The sequence below is a fragment of the Antedon bifida genome, chromosome 11 (assembly GCF_963402885.1).
Source record: "Antedon bifida chromosome 11, ecAntBifi1.1, whole genome shotgun sequence".
NCBI classification, from domain to species: domain Eukaryota; kingdom Metazoa; phylum Echinodermata; class Crinoidea; order Comatulida; family Antedonidae; genus Antedon; species Antedon bifida.
In genome coordinates this window covers 5,620,366-5,633,675 of record NC_136236.1, presented here as the reverse complement: position 1 = coordinate 5,633,675, position 13,310 = coordinate 5,620,366, and the positions used below count along the sequence as shown (strand labels likewise).

At 33.7% G+C, this 13,310-nt stretch overlaps 3 protein-coding genes across 4 annotated transcripts; all 3 read right to left on the bottom strand.

Annotated features, from left to right (window-relative positions):
- Nucleotides 1–1,915: 1,915 nt before the first annotated feature.
- Nucleotides 1,916–7,002, bottom strand: LOC144855308 (uncharacterized). 2 transcript variants are annotated; one of them, XM_078713126.1, is made up of 4 exons: nt 6,879–7,002; nt 4,532–4,907; nt 4,016–4,205; nt 1,916–3,563 (listed from the first exon to the last, which is right to left on the bottom strand). In XM_078713126.1, the coding sequence occupies exons 2-4, from the start codon at nt 4,897–4,899 to the stop codon at nt 3,453–3,455; spliced, it is 669 nt and encodes a 222-aa protein (XP_078569252.1). In that variant the 5' UTR covers nt 4,900–4,907; nt 6,879–7,002; the 3' UTR covers nt 1,916–3,452. The 2 variants fall into 2 exon arrangements, with proteins under 2 accessions (XP_078569252.1, XP_078569251.1); XM_078713125.1 differs by lacking the exon at nt 6,879–7,002 and adding an exon at nt 5,679–6,023.
- Nucleotides 7,003–7,702: 700 nt separating this feature from the next.
- On the bottom strand, nt 7,703–9,403 carry LOC144856275 (transmembrane protein 116-like). The gene is made up of 4 exons (XM_078714221.1): nt 9,323–9,403; nt 8,856–9,000; nt 8,388–8,461; nt 7,703–8,144 (listed from the first exon to the last, which is right to left on the bottom strand). Exons 1-4 carry the CDS (start codon nt 9,335–9,337, stop codon nt 7,974–7,976), a joined length of 405 nt encoding a protein of 134 aa, XP_078570347.1. The 5' UTR covers nt 9,338–9,403; the 3' UTR covers nt 7,703–7,973.
- Nucleotides 9,404–9,864: 461 nt separating this feature from the next.
- On the bottom strand, nt 9,865–12,563 carry LOC144856226 (uncharacterized). The gene is made up of 6 exons (XM_078714177.1): nt 12,371–12,563; nt 12,109–12,152; nt 11,581–11,644; nt 11,021–11,158; nt 10,379–10,486; nt 9,865–10,014 (listed from the first exon to the last, which is right to left on the bottom strand). The coding sequence occupies exons 1-6, from the start codon at nt 12,431–12,433 to the stop codon at nt 9,865–9,867; spliced, it is 567 nt and encodes a 188-aa protein (XP_078570303.1). The 5' UTR covers nt 12,434–12,563.
- Between the last annotated feature and the right edge of the window lie 747 nt (nt 12,564–13,310).

Below are 13,310 nucleotides of genomic sequence, written 5' to 3'. Positions count from 1 at the left end.
GCAATTACTGCATTAGAATAATTTCATATACTTTTTTTTTAAGAATTGTGGTATACAATTTTTCTAAATTTTAATTTGTATTTATTTTTTTTTATTATTAAGACTCTTTAATTTTTTAATTTTCAATCAAAAGCATTATACTTATTATTGTTATCCAAAGAACATTGTATTTAAAGAGTAAACATGGATTAAATATTTCTCCATAGTATAAACAAAACAATATTAAAACTTGCCCTAATTTATAGATTTAAAGTATGAGTGTGATACATAATATATTATAGATAGTAAAATAAAGATTTATTTCAGATTTAAATTAAAATTTTGTTGTTATTCTTAAATTGTTGAATTGAGTATTTTACAGTTAGTATTAGCTTCAAAAGTCACTGGATATTTTACTCTTTTTCGGACTGTAAAATCCTTCTCGGACAGATCAAAAAGGTTTTCATGTCAAAAAAGTAAAGAAAATAATTGTATATCACCACAAAAGCAACCCAGCGTGAAGCCCCATGTATCCAGTATCCTTACAGGGTTGCACATTGGGGATCCCTTATTTTGAGTGGGGTGAGGGCCTAAAAATGTGTATAACTATGTCATATCTTTTGCATTGTAATTCATTTCCTCCTTTGAGACATGTGGGAGAATCGGTAAATAATTTGATTGTCTGTGTATGATACTAGATCTAATCTTGTCCACTTAATCTTGATTAATACTCAAGTAAGGTGTGCGGAATGTATTAATAATTGCACAATGTCAACAATGTATTTAGCAAATGTTGATTTAATAGCGAAGTAGCTCAGTGTTTGTTGTGACAACAGAGACAAGGGATAACCACAAAGTAATGAGTTTAAAATTAATTTCTGCATGGGATAACTCGCTGTAATTTGTTATTCAATCTCTAGTATGTGTAAAGGTTAATTGAAATTATCAGGCCAAAAAGAAATTTTAAAAGATCAACCTTTGCTTATCATCCAACTGAGAAAATAATTTTATAGTGATAAACTGTATGCATGATTAAATGATCCAGTCATATTTGAGTTTAAACTGATGATCCAAATCATAATCGAGTTAGAACCAATGATCTAAATCATATTCAAGTAAATAGAACCAATGATCCAAATCATAATCGAGTTAGAACCGATGATCCAAATCATATTCGAGTTAGAACAGATGATCCAAATCATATTCGAGTTAGAACCGATGATCCAAATCATATTCGAGTTAGAACCGATGATCCAATCATATTCAAGTTAGAACCAATGATCCAAATCATATTCAAGTTAGAACCGATGATCCAAATCATAATCGAGTTAGAACCGATGATCCAAATCATATTCGAGTTAGAACCGATGATTCAAATCATATTCGAGTTAGAACCGATGATCCAAATCATATTCGAGTTAGAACCGATGATCCAAATCATATTCAAGTTAGAACCAATGATCCAAATCATATTCAAGTTAGAACCGATGATCCAAATCATAATCGAGTTAGAACCGATGATTCGAATCATATTCGAGTTAGAACCTATGATCCAAATCATATTCGAGTTTAAACAGATGATCCAAATCGTATTCGAGTTAGAACCAATGATCCAAATCATATTTGAGTTAGAACCGATGATCTGAATCATATTCGAGTTGGAACAGATGATCCAAATCACATTCGAGTTAGAACCAAATAAGTTACCTCGGATACATCTTTGTTTAGTTTCAGAATGCAACATTAAGGAATAGAAATACCTACTATATTACAATGAGTATATCGAATGTCATGTTTGTGACGAAGCTAATCCACAATTTAACTTCTTTCAAAGGAAATGATCCCCCACCCAACAGGATCCTCGCCAGTGACTCCAAGAGACCACAATTTATTTTAAGGCCATCCAATAAAAATAAGACAGTGTTAAACATAGAAACATAGTGTAGTGAGTTTTTATTATTCTTTTACTGTATTTACAAGATGAATTTAAAATTTACAGTTTTTTTTTAAATAAGTTTAAGAACAGTGTTCAAAATATTAACATGAAAATATTCAAGCTTATTCACACTTTACTGAAATCTGAATTCTTTTGGATGGTGCAGTGAACACAACCAATATTATATTAATAATCCTTATAAATCATATTATATTGTGTGTGGGGTGTTGAATCCTATCAGCAAACACCCTCACCCACTCATGGTTAAATTTCCGCACCCTTTTCGGCCCTCAGACCATAATTTCAGCCACGACAATGAATAGACATAATTCAACTATCTAATCTGGTTTCTTACACATCAAACATTGCTATTAACAATCTACAATTATATCGCACTAGCATTGTAACATATTGAACATACGACTGCATGATAAATTGGATCTATATTGACTTTAGCTCTACTATACGCTAACATTCCACTGTTGTTCTGTTCATAACGCTGGGAAAAGATTAATCAACTAAAACAAACATTCCGACATACTACTCCCTAACCTATTAGACTTTTCTGAATGTTAAATGGGGTAGTTTTCTTGAATAATACAGTGATGTATAGCCACAAGAAATAAAGTGAGTGCGGTTTCACAAGCCACTACTGTAGGTTGTCAAACCCCTCTATGAATAAGTGATCAGGTTGAAACCTTACCAACTGTACTGGTGGCTACGACCCTGTAACAATAGCCTATGCAGGAGATTTGAGAAAACCTTGATGATACTTCATAGCCCAATGGGTGTATCAATTTTTATACTATAATTGAGATACTATAATTGATAATGCTAATACTGATCAGTGCTTGCGGATCCATGATCTTGAAATAGGTGGAGAGGGGCAAGCAGGAACCGATGTTGTAAAACTGTGCAATGCAACTTAGCAAATGCTCTATCTATTGTATTTTTCAAAATTAATAGTGGGCTTTGACTGGGTGACCAGGCAGAATCTTCCCCTCCTCCTAAATTCAGAAAATTGCAATGGAAAAGATAGACACAATTTCTTTCTAAATTAAACTCAACACTCTCAACATGTTCAGGTCCCAGTGCCCCACCCCGCAACACATCCCCCATATTTTAACTTCCTGGATCTTCCACTGGTGATGAATATTTATATTAAGGGAAATAAACTGTATGAATACTGGACTGGTTGAAATCGTTGCTATCATTTGGTTTTGAGACTTTAGCCGTTTTTCAGTGTACTGGCTAACAACTATAATTACAATGTACTACTGTGATTTCTTTGGCGGACATTTTAACTTTTTTAGCATGCGTTATAGAAAAGCACCAGAATAAGACTACAAACTACATTTTCTTTGGAAGTTCTATTTGGAAGCTAGCATACTGGAAAACTATATAACATTGCACCTTTTAAATAAATACACTGCGTAACAACCACATTTCAAATGTCCAATTATTAGTGTTATCATCTTCATAGTTTTTGTACAAGTGGTTTCATATAGCTCTTATCTCTCACGTGTACACAGTGGAATCACCTTAGCGTCTGGCTCCAGTTGACCGGGTTGAACCGCAGTAATTCCTGCTCTTTCCGATGCCGACACTTGAAGTCTATTCGCCTTTGCTCCTCTCGAGATTCAATCAACTGTGAAGAGGTTTAAAGTTTGTGATCAAATTAGTAAACATAAGTTATCAGGTGGCAAGTGTCTATTATTTAATCACCTTACATAGTAGGTTAGCAGTAGAACATTTAAACATTGGATGATCGAGGGAAATGAAAAATGCTAGGCCGGAGTTTTGGTGGAGGGGGATTCTATAGAAAAGCAGGGACTGTGGTTTCTACTTTACCATAGTGATAAGCAAACAAAACTACACAGCCTCCTCCAGCATTAAGTTTGGTTCCCACTCAAAACAACAACGTAGTCTAATGCAAGTGAGTTGACCAATCACAAGCAAGGTGATCCATCGAGTCATGATTGGTCAAATAACTTGTGGTGTCTCTTTACATTGCATCCTAGTGGGAACGAAACTTTAGAAACTTGTCTGAGAGCTCTTGATGGACCATTCTTTGAAATTTCTTTAAAAATAGTAACTTACTCTTTTATTTTCATCTCGAAACTGCATGAGGAAGGAGATTCTTTTCTTGTATGCTTCTTTGTCTTCATCAAGACATTTTCTATCAAAATTGACAGCATCTTCACTTTCTCTAACTTTGTCTTTCAACTGTTGTTGCTCAATCTCGTCTTTTCCAGATATTTGCCCTTTTAAAACATCTCTTATATTTTTTCTATACAAAATTAGAAAGAAGAACGTAGTAATAGAAGAATAGTTTTATAATTCATTTTTATATACTGCATTATTTTGTACAAAGTAAATTATAGCATGTAGAAACGAAGATGAATGAGGTGGGAGACAGGCGGACCTGCCTATGGTGGAAGAGACATACCTAAGAAGGTGGGAGAGAGGCGGACCTAAAGAAGGTGAGAGAGAGGAGGACCCAAAGAAGGCGAGAGAGAGGAGGGCTGATATGGGGGTCATTAGCCCTGATATAAATTTGTAAAATCCGCTTTTGACATTTAATTTGCATAAAATGTTATATATTTTTGTACTAACCTGTAATTTTCTTGTTCAACCTTATTACCATAAAATGGTTTAGCCCATCCTGTATGAAAACGGTCATACTCGGCACGTTTCATGATGTTGGTACGACTGTGGTTCGCGTAATGGGCGTCTGTTGTTTCTAAATCGACGGTACGTTTTATGCACGGCGGACGAAGTGGGTTAATCCTCGGAAGTGTGCCCCCTTTAGGCAGAGATTGTGTATTATCATGTGCGAGCATGGAAATCGTACCGCCCCATGACTTTGATAAAGGGTGTGTTCTTTGGAGACATGTGTGAGAACGTCTAAAGTATGTGTGCTCCTGCGGCATACAGATGTTGAAAGGAGTCTCCTTTGTGGACAATCTGGGCAAAGTGGTCATCTTGTATGCTGTCAACAAAATAATTATAATTATATAATACACTTTATATATATATATAATTATTTAATTGTAATTTGTCTTTGGATTTATATATATTTAATTGTATACATTCAATATAAATAAATAGAATGTAGGTATTTTCATTAATACTACTACTAATTTCTTTAATTTTCATCATACTGTATGATGTACTATAATTACAAAAAAATAAATGAATATGCATATTCTGTTGGTCATGGATGGTTGAATATGATATACTTACTCCCTCTGATTGGAGTGAAGCTTACAAGTAGTAGGCCTATAGTTTTGCCAATTTTAAAAATAATTTTCACATTATAGAGTTTAAATTTCTTTAATACAAATGAAGGATATCATTGTTAATAGCATAGCAAAGAAAAAAATTCTATCAATAATTTAATAAGCTGAAAAGTTGGATTTAATTGACTTTCCATTCACTCACTGCAGTGGCAATAGTTCACTTCAGGGGGTAACTTATTCTATGACAAGGCATAGACAAAATACATTCCTATCTTATTTCAAAGTTTTTTTTAAATATTTTATAATAATATACCTATATTTGTTTGTTTATAAAATTGTTTTTTTAATTTAAAGTTTGAGATATCCTTATAAGATGATGAATAGGCCTAATTGGTATACTAATAAAATATTAACAATATATTGTTTAATAAATTTAAAAATAACATATACATTTTTATAAATTAATTTATTATTATTACAATAAATTAAAATTAAAATGTACGTGTTATAATGAAACCTACCTTTTGTAGTACTTTCAAATAAATATTTACGATGAAGAACCATAAAACGTTCCTGTCAGACACGGTGACATCAAGAAGACGTTTGAAGACGAGGTGTGGCCAAAATCAAATCTTGAAAATAAATTGATATTCGTTCCTCTTTCCCCTCCAAGTTTCCTGCCGCGATATGTAAAAAAAAAGTACCCCAAAAGCCAGAACGGCCTATTCCCCCCAATAAGAGCAGCTAATAATATTTCTGTTTGGTCTCTGATCTGTTTGATGTAAGTTTGTACTTATCTACTTGTTGTTTAATGTTGATAAAACAAATCACGAAGCGCGTGTACGGTAACCCGAGACAACTTGTTGTACCCTGCGTGTGACGGTAACTAATAACAACATAGTCTCTTTGTCCAGGCACCGCCAATGCAAAGTTGAATATAACGCCCTCAACGCTCGATAATGTACCGAACTTTCTCGTTTAGACGCGCGCCGTGTGTTACTTTAACCATGGCAACCATGGATTAAGGAATAGTGACGAGCAGTGCAGATTAGACTGTATTTTTTGCTGTTTATTGGGCATTTTTTAAAAGTATCTATAATATATAGTATCCCGTGCCATTTCGGATTATCCTGTCTGTTATTTTATTAAACAGGTCCAATACTTTTTTTTAAATAATTTTTAGATATTTCGATATAACATATAATTTGAAATTTATGAAATTATATTATGCGGATTAAGGCCTAGTATTAGACAATAGTGTGAATTCCCTTCCGCATTCATTCCCCTCTAAAGGTAAATATTAAACAATTTTCTGCCCCCGGATGATATTAAAATTGCACTCAATTGTAAACAATTGTATAATTATTTTATAGTACGTAGGGTATATTTACATTGTATTGTCTGTTTATGCGTATATTTGCCATTGTGGCAACGTTAGCTAATAAAATTGATTTGAATTAAGATTTCATAGGCATATATTGTTAAGTTGGTTAAATCTGTTTATTCAATCTTTTCTCCTGGTCATATAATTACTGTAGACGTAATAGGATTTTATAATAAAAAAAAGTGTTCCCTATTGTGCGGCTCACAGCTACAGTGACAGAATGCCGCTATTGTAAGTCATTTAAAACCAGTCTGACAGCCGGCCTAAGATAAAGACGTGCATTGCATGTTCAGATCAAACTTACCTAAACATAGAGTTCAAGTTCAAGATAACTTACGAAATAAAATACTTGTTTTTCTCGCTAAAAATGTCTATTCATGCTTACACTCGTTGGAGACTGTAAAAAATAAAGCATGGTAGATATTGTCCATTGTCTTTGATACAGCCTACCAGCGTGCCTCAAATTCCCATCTGTTCATGCATATTTACTATGGACATTGTTTTTCTAAGCGAACTTTCAAAAGTTCTCGGAAACCTATGCTCCGTTAAAACAAATAGCTACACATGCATGAAATAAGAATTCTTGATTTAAAATGTTTGAATTGTCTGATTGGTACACAACATTATTTTGCAGTATATGGTTTATTATAATAGATTCCTAAATTCTTCCATAAATAATTCTTGATATTTAGAATGCATATGTCCCAAAATCTGTATATATTGTCCCTAAAAATACTTCTGATCTTAAAATGTGTGTAGGCCTATGACCTGAGACAGATACGGCCTACATAATTAAATTAACAGACACAGGCAGAGTGAGACACAGTATAATTATTCTAAACGAACAGAGTTTTTTTCATCAACGTTTTAAAGTTTCTGTTTAAATAATGTGTTTGTGTGGTTAATTTAATGATTTAACGTAATACAAACATACACACCACCACCATATCAGCAGAACATCAAGAAATACGAACACGTTATTCAAACAAGTTCTAGATAATGTTGGAATGGTCAGACAAGCCTTCATTAACAACTCGAAGGCCCGCTTATTTTGAATCGGAATTTATTTATATATGCCATCTAGAACACTCTGTCAGAGTTACAGATTAAATGTTTATATTATATTATATGCATTATATTGTTTACAAGCTTCCATGAAAAACTGTCTATTCAGAGGCATTTGAAGTGATCTACATGAATAGTTCTCAACTACTAGCTTATTTAACACTAAATCGGTCTTTGAGTTTTCCCGCGCAATCACCAGACCATGATGTCACGTCACGTGGTCTTCTGAAGTGATCCAATAACATAATGCGTGATCATTAAAGGGTATGCTCTGGGTTTAAAATGACCCGGAGCTATACTCTTCAACAGTTAGGCCTATTTCAAGTCTCTCGGTACGTAGCAGTGTTAGTAGGTCTACAGCAGACGATCATGTCGGATCCGAGGCATCCTGAAGCGACCCATAAGAATTGTTATTACGTGTTGAATACTTAACACTTATGTACGTCGAGTCTTTACGAGATTTCACTGCTCTAAAGTTGCGTCGATTCCAGCCATAGATAACGCAATTCAGGAAACCCTGAAGAGTTGCTGTAAGACACTAGAGAAGTGAATATAGAGAAGTGAATATAGAGAAGTGAATATAGAGAAGTGAATATAGAGAAGTGAATATAGAAAAGTTAAAAAACAACTTTTCTCAATAATAAAGATACGTTCACACAGAGAACATGTCCGATCCAGCGCATATGAAACTGAATGAGCAGGGCCTAGCTGTATGTAATAAAAGGAGTTAAGACATTAAAACTATGTTCCTTACTATTTACAATGGAATATAATATAGTACCTGAACAATTATAAGCCAATATATATTTTGAACTTCAACTTGATCGCTCAATGATATCAGACCAAGAACTAACGCTGTAATGAAACATACGAACAAAAATATTAGTTTTAGGGTAAGTAGTATAGCCAATTGTTTCTATGCCTAGTATTTGAACTTATATTTCCGTCGGCAATTTTTTTACACAAGTTTAAGAGGGAAAAATTTATCGGCCCTTCTAAAATATATTCCGACAATAAACTACCGCCTAGACTATCAAGTTGCGGGTCAGAATAACGCCGAGAAAGTATGTTTTTTAGACAAAACCGGATATAGACCTCTATCGAAATATTACCACTTTCAGACATTGATATTATAATGATTCCGTTATTTAGGCTACATATGGCCTCATGATGTCTAAAATTGTCCTCCTATTCACGGTGTAGACACCGCTTTTGATGGCAAATACAACTTAGGCCTAGGCCTACTCACCTGGTATCCAGCAGAATGTAAAAACTGCAGAATACATCAATCCCTTGTTGCGTACATCTGTTACAGCCTCGTGCTGCTTTGTTGAAAATACTCCGCCACTTTTTTGGACTTTCCGAAATAATTTAAACGTCAATATATAAATAACCTAGAATAAAAAAAATGGCTTAAAATTGTTTACAATAGATTATTAATGATAAATATTTCTTATAAAAAACGCCGCTCATCTCACCATAACGATCTACATGCATCTAAATATTATCAGCAAATGTTTTCATAGACTTTTTTCCCAGACGTGCTTTGGTGTGTGCGCATGCCCAGTCCGAGTTTCAAAATACCAATTTTTTTCAGCCATAGTAAACTATAAGCTACCGCATGGTAACTGTTTCCTATGCTTCCGTTCTCTTGAATATAAACTGCCTAAAGGATCGGAGGGGCGCGGAAAATATTTACAATAAAAAGAAACTGACCAATATTGCAACCATTGCTAAGATTAATGGTACTATGAACAGAACTTTTCCAACGATTCGACCCTCATCTCCAAGACGACTGGAATTCTGGAAGAAAAATCATTATTATTGTAATGTCACTTTAACGTAAGTAACATTATTATATATATGACATCTCTGTAATGTAAAATAATATCTTGTTTTTTGTTTAAACTTTAAGTAACGGAATTGGTGTAAGCGACTCTGCTTATGTTTGAAAATGTACCATATCTTTAAAGTTTGAATGTTACTTTACAAACTATACTTACTAGGCAGAAGTCGTTCTGCTGATGAAACATCAGTAAGCATCTAATGACAATCAGAACAAAAAATATTTATGTTTAATTAATGTTTTCAGCAGCAGATAGTAGTGAAAATTGTTCTTTTTTGTAAGAAACAAAACATAGTAAAGTTCATAGATCTATGAAGTTTTGCTTATTATAATATCTTACAATGAAATAAGCCTATGAAACTGTACAATATATCAAAATCTATTTACTTTTCATCTAAAAAACATCAAATTCTTACTCATAATTTGCGCATGGATCATCAATAGAGTCTCCACTTCCTTCATCTTGCACCGTAATCATGAGTGCGACAGAGCCGGCTACGGGCACCACCCAAGACAAAACATAACATAAGTATTTCAAGTTGAATCTATGGTACCATGTCGTCTAAAAACAAAATCTATTTTGTAAATCAAATACTCACTTTGAAATGTTAGAGGCCAAATGCATTTCTTTCTTTGAGCGTAATGTTTTCTTAATTTGACTAAATTACTGTATTAAGAAACGTCATGTAGGGAGGCCTAGTGTGCCTTCTGGTGTCTTCCATGTACTAGTCTTGGTCATCACTACGTAACGCAAGAACGTAAGTGCAACGCAAGCTATTTGACCAATAAAACCGATAGATTATTCGAACTGTCGCTTGTCATTGTCAACTCGCTTGTGTTGCGTCCTAGGATGGGCCGAACCAAGCTTAATAGCCAAGGGTTACAATAATGTATGGTGGAATAAGTATAAACAAAACGAAACTTACCGACAGAGAGGATATGGAATATCGTTTTGATTGAAGCCGACTTTTAACACGGAGATACACCTCATATGCATAAAGAGCAGACAGAGAAAAAGAACTCATGTAGAACCCCTACACAACAAAATAAATGTTATGTTGAATTGAATTAATTATTTCTTTTTCTTTCTTTTTTTCTTTATTTCTTCATTTCTTTTTTCTTTCTATTTTTTTATTTCTCTCTTTTTTTATATTTCTTTTTTCTTTCTTTCTTTCTTTTTTTCTTTCTTTCTTTCATGCTGTCTTTCTTTTTCTTTTATCTTTTTTTCGTTATTCTTTCTTTTTTCCCTAATTTTTCTTTCTTTCTTCTTTTTCATTTTTCTTTCTTTTTTTTCTTAATTTGTTTTCTTCTTTGGTTTTCTTTCGTTTACAGATTTTGTGTTGGTGAAATATAAGTATAATATTACGTAATGTGGGCCAACATTTATAATTTAAAAAAGCACGGCTTATACAGTAGAAAATTTACTTAAGTATGTATTTAAAGAAAATACTCAATTATGGTTGACTGGTAGAGATTTGGCAACATCGGACTATCAATTTTACACTAGTTATCATAAAAAATTAGAAATAAATGGGGTCAACATTACTGAAGTAAAATAATATTTTTACCGCAGCAAAGCCGGTTGTTATTGCACACGATTCAGAAACTGTACCACCTGTAGTATGTTTGGTATACGTCACAGCACTGGAAAATATAAATAAGGACGCCAGCAGATCTGCCAGGCAAAGGTTGAACAGTGGATATACCTTAAGAAAAAAGAAACATCAATCATTATGTTGTAGTATTTCGACATCCTTTATGCAATGCAATCTAACAACGAGATGCTGAGCTAACGGAGATCAAATGGTCTATCGGTGGCTTCGACACGATCAGTTTGTTATCATTGGTTTTCGATTCGATAAATTGGCTTCCTCAAATGGTTGGTTAAAAGAAACCGCGCCGCGTGGAGAATATGTACATTAATACAGTACAGTTGGTATTTGTCGCAGCCAGACATAAGATCAAAGGAATGTTACGAGTTCATCGTATCTTGGAAAGGCGAGCTCAGCGTTGAATTGCCTTGCTTTATGTAATAACGTAAGGTGTTGCGCAAGACATGTATGGCCTACTGTGTGAGGGTAAATCATGAAGATGTAAACAAACAAACAAGTAAACGGTAATTACTCACATCTTGTGATCGAACTTTCCTTTTTCCTAATACAACAAGGATGACGGAACCAGCACCAAAAATGCTGAAGATAAAAGTTATTTTAGCGTTGTAAAATAGTTTATAGATGCCTAACTAAACGATAGTGTAATTACTATTGCTCTTTTGCAAGAGTTTTATAGTAGGCCTATTTAGAGCAAAGTATTTCTTTTTCCTTTTTAGGCTGGAAATACAGCTTTGTTCTTTTTGTTTTCTTTTTCAGACATGACAATGAGCACTAAATTGTGCTTCCTTTTTAAGGTTCAATTTCCATGATGTTTAAAATGTTTGTGTATAATACTGTATATTCATATGCCTACTGTATATAATATATTGTGTTTTCATGAACTCATGTAAAAACGCCTTCTTTTGTTTTGGTGAACGAGTTTTCTATTTTGTACACTGTATTTTTGTGAAAAAATAAAGATTTTGTGAAAGAAGTAGGTCTAACTAACTACACGAATTATCGGAAAAAGGGATATGTGATTTATACAAATGTTTGTACAATACCTGAGAAGACTGGTGCAAATCTGTATGTAGCTGATTACTTCCAGCTAAAATAAACAATATAATAAGTTTAGTCAATCAAAAATACCAATCATATTCTTGTTGGTAGTGTGAAAATAAACGCTAAACATTGTTATAGGCCTATGTACATTTAAAAAAGAATAAAGCAGTACATATTTATTCTCTACACTAAGATTTTCTAATTTGTTTGTCTAATAGTAACAAAGACATTACAATTTTGAAATATATACTATACTATGCTAACCTGATTTGTATGAAATATATTTGGATGTTCTGTTGAAGCTTCCGATTCAAGATACATTCCCATCTTGAGGTCCAGTACAATCTAGCAGGTTTCCATCGTATGAAGTTACTTATACTGAGAGTTCACGCTTTCCTTGTTATATAAAGGTCCATAGTTGTGATTATCTAAGGTGCTTCGTTATATAACAACAGCGAAATCCTATCCATCAAATATTCCAACTAGATAAGTACAGTACTATACTATACCTCTCTTACAATAAAATATATAGATTCAGGAAATGAAATATTTTATACGAAATTCACAAAATTATTTTCCACACGCATTACAGCGGCAGCACTAACCAAAAAGGTATCAGTTATATAAACAGCTCAGGTAGGCATCTGTCCAGTTATATAGACACATACGCATACCTGTCCCGGTTCCAACACTTATGTAAATAACTCGTGACGATCATATTATAGAGTCGATGAAAGTCCACCTGTACTATGTATTTATTTTGAAACAATGACTAGATAAGGAACTAATCTAGATCTGTAAGTAAATTAGGTTTCAGATTCGATTGATTAAATTCCAATGGCTATTACTGTAGTAATTTGGATGGGGTTTAATACCACTGGCCATTACGAATCGCATACAGTTCATAACGCATAAGAGTCATGGAATAACGAACGCTATTTACGTCTTCGAATATATTACAGTAGTATGTTTCGGGTGGGACGGGGTTTTTCTTTCGCCTTTAATACCACTGGCCATCGCCAACAACACCGCGAATTATTGTCAGGCAGCTGTTACGCTGTTGAGATTGATTAACGAACGCTACCTGTTCGACCTTAGTATTTCCGCGTGCTCACAAGAGCTCGTAACGCTAGACATACTAGTGGTCATTTGAGATTAACGAACGCAATCAATTAATACTTCTTGATGCATCAGTGATTTGCAT